This window comes from Nilaparvata lugens, chromosome 3 (genome assembly GCF_014356525.2).
Source record: "Nilaparvata lugens isolate BPH chromosome 3, ASM1435652v1, whole genome shotgun sequence".
NCBI classification, from domain to species: domain Eukaryota; kingdom Metazoa; phylum Arthropoda; class Insecta; order Hemiptera; family Delphacidae; genus Nilaparvata; species Nilaparvata lugens.
In genome coordinates this window covers 74,812,132-74,819,563 of record NC_052506.1, presented here as the reverse complement: position 1 = coordinate 74,819,563, position 7,432 = coordinate 74,812,132, and the positions used below count along the sequence as shown (strand labels likewise).

Genomic DNA, 7,432 nt, shown 5'->3' with positions numbered 1-7,432 from the left:
GTTGTGCTGTAGTTGGCAGCGTCGCGACGACGGGGAAAGTGTTGGTCGGGCGGTTGGCAACAGTGGGGCAGGGTAGAGGGGTCAGGGGTCAGTAGTCTGTGGTGCGGCATGGAGGCGCTGCGAGGCGACGAGGAGCGACTCTACCGCAGCTACAGCGTCAAACAGAAACGTGCCGCCCTGCAGTGCTTCCTATGTGCGGCGATCCTCTACGACGTGTACTGGCTGGCGGTGCGCGGGGGCCAGGACGTCCTCACCGCCGGCCTCCTCATCCTCGCCAGCCTTCTGCTTGTGTGGCTGCGGTCAGGTCGCCGCGTGCTCTGGGACCTGGTGCCACATCTCGCCTGGCACCTGGCCACCGTCCAGCTCCTCGTGCACCTCTTCTTCCAGAAGCACGAGGTCACCCTGCGCACCAACCTCGGCTGGGCTCTGCTCATCGACTACCTCATCTACCTGACACTGCCCCTTCGGCTGCGCTACTGCCTCATCCTCTCGCTGGGCACCTGCGGCACCTACCTCGCCACCATCGTTGGCCTCGCTAGGGACTCCGACAGCCATCTGCCCAACCAGGTAACACCTCACCTCATTATCAACTTCCAAGAATGTGATCGAAAAAATGTCAAAATACTGTAGGATCATAAACCGTTTCCAATAATTTATTGCTATTCAATTTTCTATATCTATTTCTCAATAACTAAGTTACTACAAATTTACATTAGTTGTAGTTCATGAGACATTTTTTTGTAGAACAATAACATCAATAATCTATTCAATATTAATTTGTTTAAAAAACGGATAAAAATTTACTAAACATATGAATTTACACGAAAATTCAGCTCTGTTTCTAGGTTGTCTAGAACTGCACAGATTTCTATCCAATTATCATTTTGTTTTGTAAGGTTCAGTAAGATTGCAATATTGTTATTACCGAATAACGGGAACAAATTCACAAATTTTCACAATAATCAATGGATGTGGAGTAGGCTCTATAAGGTTCTATATTTTTCGGTGAGAACCATTGTCTTCAAGCTCTTGTTTACCAATTAGAAATGCGTACTATCCGAAATTAAATCGTGTATGGAAGTTTCAGATACATAACTCATGTCATTCTATCCTCGATACTATGACATGTAAATTATTTACTTTAAGGATAGACGTGAAGTCGACCTACATATCATTCTAGATTTCAGATGCAATTTGTTACCATTTCATATGAACTTATTGAAGATTGCCACTTGAAATCAAATATCATACACATTACGGCGCTAACTTCTAAGCCAATATTGTCGTGACAAAATTAGTGGTGCATCTAGAATAAATCACTTGGGCAAGAAACTTTTTTCCAGTATCAGGAGTACGATAAGAGTCCATATTTATTCTCATATTTTCTCAATTCAATACTCATTATTAGACTACTTTCAGGAGAATAAAATGGGTCTTCGAAGATATCTTGCAAATAATAAAGGATGAATGCTTATTTTTTCTGAGAATCGGATGATTGACTAAAGTATGATCAATCAGGAGGGAGGGACAAAATGATTGATTATTCGCATCAGTATTCAGTAACGACCAAACCAATAAACATTGAATTGATCTATAATTTTTTATCTACTCAGGAAACCAGTCAGTCCAACACACCATGGCAACATATCAAAACAAACACGTGTTCAGTGGGGGATAGGAAATCGAATATGGGGATAGGATCGTTCCTAGACAACTTTCGACTGAAGCATTCAATCACTGGAAATACAACATATCAACTGACTCTAAGATACCTAGTATTCCTTACAGTTACTGAATAAAAGTTACTGTTTTTGTAGTATCTTTAGTATTGCTTAGTTGACGAGTAACCAATTGGAAATGTGTACTATCCGAAATTAAATCGTGTATGGAAACTTCAGATACATAACTCATGTCATTCTATCCTCGATACTATGACATGTAAATTATTTACTTTAAGGATAGACGTGAAGTCAACCTACATTTATCATTCTAGATTTCAGATGCAATTTGTTACCATTTCATATGAACTTATTGAAGATTGCCACTTGAAATCAAATATCATACACATTACGGCGCTAACTTCTAAGCCAATATTGTCGTGACAAAATTAGTGGTGCATCTAGAATAAATCACTTGGGCAAGAAACTTTTTTCCAGTATCAGGAGTACGATAAAGAGTCCATATTTATTCTCATATTTTCTCAATTCAATATTAGACTACTTTCAGGAGAATAAAATGGGTCTTCGAAGATATCTTGCAAATAATAAAGGATGAATGCTTATTTTTTCTGAGAATCGGATGATTGACTAAAGTATGATCAATCAGGAGGGAGGGACAAAATGATTGATTATTCGCATCAGTATTCAGTAACGACCAAACCAATAAACATTGAATTGATCTATAATTTTTCATCCGTCTCAGGGAACCAGTCAGTCCAACACACCATGGCAACATATCAAAACAAACACGTGTTCAGTGGGGGATAGGAAATCGAATATGGGGATAGGATCGAAAATGTATAGGTTTAGACAACTTTCAACTGAAGCATTCAATCACTGGAAATACAACATATCAACTGACTCTAAGATACCTATAGTATTCCTTACAGTTACTGAATAAAAGTTACTGTTTTTATAGTATCTGTAGTATTGCTTAGTTGACAAGTAACCTAGTAGTATTGTGCTACTTTTCAATGGTGATGATTATTGTGCTTCTAGCTCTCTTTGATACTGTATTTAATACTAAATCACTCTACTGATTCATTTTACCAGTTCACTTTATACGAACATAGTTCACATGAAGAAAAGCATAGTTTCTATTCTAGTGGAAATTCTTTCTCATAGAGAACAATATTTCAATTTGTTCCATTGACAGAATATTGCGGATAATATCGAAGGAAGAGTTAAAGTTACTCATTTCCTTTCTTTGTTTGTTTGTTTACTCGGAGGATTTGGTATTATATACACCTTCGAATTCTGACAAATTCACTAAAAATTTCACTTGAAATTATTTGGAAATTCTTTCTCATAGAGAACAATATTTCAATTTGTTCCATTGACAGAATATTGCGGATAATATCGAAGGAAGAGTTAAAGTTACTCATTTCATCTCTAGAGTTTGTTTGTTTACTCGAATTTGGTATTATATACACCTTCGAATTCTGACAAATTCACTAAAAATTTCACTCGAAATTGGTTCACTAATCTAATGTATGGTTCAGTTTCAATAAATTAGATAGAAGTTGGCTAATATAATTGATTTTTGGCACTATTGAAACGAAAGTAAATTCTAGAGTAATCCGTTATAATTGATTCCAAATAAAGAGAAATGCCTTTTCTTCATCTATTCATTCAAAATGCAAATGCGTGAAACAGGGGATCTTGATTGTTGCGAGCACTTTCGGAACGTAGACAATAGAGAAGCAAAGAAGCATGCAATTTCGTATTCCATGTAAATATTTGAACAGTTTATCGGCAAGAAACCGTTCATTCATTCAGTCATCGAAGTCAACTACTATATTCGTTGCAACTCAATGATAAATTATTAATACTGAGACACTGATACCTACATCAACAAAGCTCATTCCAAGTAACGAGACATCAAATTCGACTTTTAATTAAAACTGGATCAGACCAATCACTTTTTAATTGAAAAATTGAATGCGCATGCCCAAGTCATTCACCTCTTGTTCTATTTCGTAGGCAGACAACCGAATCTATTGGATTGAAAGGTGATCGGGAGTGAATTGATCTTGAATTACCCTTTAATAAACGATTTGAAATCAGGCCAACCAGGTGACTTTCCAGCTTCATTGTTTCAAGATCACTCTGGAACTTTATGCTAACGACATTAGAATATTATTACTTCACTGTCCAGGTGTCCCGTCTGTATTTAAATAAGGGACTCTTCTATTTTTTGCAATCACATCCATAACCACATTATTCTTTAAGCTAAGCAAATTCCAAAGTTTTAGAGAATTCTTTGCCTACTGAACTCAAGAAATTCTGGGAAGGTTTTTCAGAAAATACTCTTAAACATACATCAGTAGAGGATAAGGGACATTATAAGCACTTATAACATTGAAACAGGTTTAAATTTGGTTGTCTTACTTTACGGAAAATTGTGATCTTTTGTTACAATATTCCAAGGTAGTATTTCAATATTTCAACTACCGTACTTCTAGCAATTTGAAAATCGTTAAAAGTTTCTAAATTAGCAATCGTATATGTTTCTGCTGAGAAATATTGTAAGTCACTGCATCCGCATTTGTTCAAATAGCAGGTGCTCATAAATGTAAATATCTGGTAGCTAAGCTCAGAAAAACGTGTTCTAATTCAGATAACAAACGCACCTGTTCTTTTAGCAGCCTAAATTTACATCATCACGTATTCAAAAATAGCGTGAATAATCCTTTCATAATTAAAACATGATTTCAAAAGCTTTTTTAGCGTATGAGAAGCTAAAATAAAACGTTCAAGTGAGCATTTACTATAGATGAATATGAAATCGAACGAACCAAATTATTTATGATTGGAATATTATTTCAAGCAAAGAACAAACCTTACGTGCTCCAAAGTTATTGGATCTCATTAATAGCTGCTTGGAACAAACATTCTCATAAGTCTTCTTATTGAATATTTCTACCTTTTTTGTAACTTATTAACGCAACAAGCTTATTATTCATTCTTTTCAAATATTATTTTAAGATTTCTACACTTCACTTAAATTGCAAAGGCATTATAACCAATGAGAAAAACTCTTCGCACCGAAAAGGTTGTTTCTGGGCTTCCCAATGTAAATTGTGACAAAAACTGAACATGAATGAATAAACAAACCATGATTAATATTTCTCCTGTTTGAACGAGCGTTAGGGAGTTTTTACTTTTGACTTACTGAAGGCCAAATTCGTTCCTGTGTGTTTGTATATTCTACAATAACTTTAGAAAGAATTGATCAATTAGCTTCAAATTTTGAACACGTATTCTTCGAACCTTTTCACAGGTCAAGTTCGTTGGACAACAAAATTGACACACTCCTTCGTCCTTTTACAGGATATAACAATTAACATTGAAAGTGCATAAGAAAAAAGTTGTTGTGATTTATCATTTAGTCAGCTGAAGAATTCATTGCATGCAATTACAACAGTTTTCCCATCCATTCATTCATAACATGAGCTGAGGCTATTTGGAAGCTATCACAAAGACAGACCTTCATGCGCTGACACATGATTTCAGCTGATTAATATACATTATACAAAATAATTTACAACTTCTACATCAACAAACTGATACTGGTTGAGATATCAATGTGTGGTTTTCGCCATTCATTCTCTCTTGGAACTCTCTGTATCGAAATCATGTATCACATTACCACCTACTCATTTATTGATTCATATAAAGGTCAAACATGTTCAAGCGACAGAGTCATTTTTGAAGAGTAATTTTTCATTTCAAATAGGAACCCCAATGAAACCTACGGTACTGTCAAATTATTCTCGTAAAAGAAATATTTAGCTGTTTCCATAGTTTGTATAATTATTCTCTGTGTAATAAGAAAATTGTGGGATTCAAATATTACAACAGTTTTTGAGCGAGTTCTACAGCCCAGTGGGTCACTAGTCACTATTAAATAGTGGCGAAAGTCTCAGTTTCAATCACTCTACAACTCCATTCAACATATAACATCCAGTCTTTAGTGCAAACAGAGTACAGATCAGAGATAAAAGTTTCCGAATCAATATAATATGAAGGCCGATAAATTATAAATATGTCTTCATAAGACTGACTTGAATAACAAGTTGCCCTTTGAAAAATTTGAAAGCAACAACAATTCTCATATTCTATGCAAACTATTACGACTCATATTTATGACTCGATAAAAACCTTGACTAATTCAATTATTGTCTTAAACCCTTCTCCAATCGAATATTATAAATACTATTGTTTGTATCTGAGAATCTAGATATCTTGCGAATAATGCTAAATGTCTACCATGAAAAATACTTTACAAGGAGCATTTTCTTGCAAATCAAATCACATCAGCATGTTGCTCAGCAGCACTCTAAGAAACTTGATCTGATTGTCTTTTGAGCAATCTGTATTGTATATATATTTCATACAAAGTTCCGTGTCATATTATTTACCTTACGTGTTTCAGCCATTGTTCTATCAGGTTAACTTGGAACAAGGTTTTTGACCGATCACGAAATGAATAAATTTGAGATCATCCCAAACTGTGGCCAATCTCATCTAATTAAATGCTATGAAATTTAAAGGTTCTTTAATAATTGTATTAATAGTGCTTGTTAACAATGTGTTTAGTAATAATAATAATACTGAGACTGAAGCCCACATAAGCTCTTTGGCTTGTGCGTGGGTGATGAGTGAGAGGGATGATGATGAGAGATGACGACTACTTTTTAGATAGTCGGGACCGACGGCTTAACGTCTCCTCCGAAAGACGGAGTTCTTAGTCAAGTTCTCCACAGCATGCTGCCTTGATATCTGCTCAATACTTGAATGGCGAAACACAACAACAAACATATCCTACAGTATATATGAACACATACAAACGTTTTCCAAATATATAGGAAACGTGTCCCATGGATTATATTGGAGTCAACCACTTGATAGTATTAGCTTATTTTGCAACTACTAGAAGTTTTAGGCTTGTTTTTCATTCCACAATATTTATTTATTTTTTCATTCAACAGAGAGAAGCAAATAATCATAAAATGATTGGAAATGGAAAAATAGGCTTAATAGCCCTTACTATTCCATTACCGAATTTTGATAGAAAAATTATTAGTCCAGAAGAGGTTATGATTTTTCAGCATTCTCAAACACAAATATTTTTGTTCCCAAAATAATTGTAATACTTCATCCAATAAATGAAATTCTTATCATCTTCATACAAGGATTAGGCTCTATTGGCCTGTACCGGTACCCATTTCTTTCTTGGTCTTCCTATGCCTCGCTTTCCTTCGGGTTTGTACTCTCATGCTAATATTGGGAGCCTATTGGATGACATTCTGAATGAATGAGTACCTAGACCAATTTTCCCGATATTTCTTCAGAATATCCAATAGCTGTTCCACATTCAATTCCGCTCTTATGTTGACATTTATTATTTTATCCAGTCTACTTTACCAGTGAAATTCTTATCAAGTGATTAATTAGTAAACATGTAATTTTCTAATGTTCTATGGTTTGATATCGCTTATGAAAGTTTGAAGGTTTTATTAAATTACTTGGTAAACCTTACCTTATAGCAAGATTCTACTTGTTGTCGATATTGTTAAACTTGATAAATCAAGAGGCTTATATTCGGCACGCAAATAGAAAGTGGATATGGCGATCGTCTTTTGAAGGCTTATTCCCTTATTTCCCGCGTATATTCCCCGCGAAACCCACTCGTTTGGCCGGCCCGCTGA

The 7,432-nt window shown here is 35.4% G+C and overlaps 1 protein-coding gene across 1 annotated transcript in view; it reads left to right on the top strand.

Annotated features, from left to right (window-relative positions):
• LOC111048874 (adenylate cyclase type 3) overlaps positions 1-7,432 on the top strand; it is an 85,298-nt gene continuing 77,866 nt past the window's right edge. The window contains exon 1 of the mRNA XM_022334854.2: positions 1-567. Within this exon, the coding sequence (XP_022190546.2) occupies positions 109-567 (459 nt within the window). The 5' untranslated portion in view covers positions 1-108. The remainder of the gene's footprint in view (positions 568-7,432) is intronic.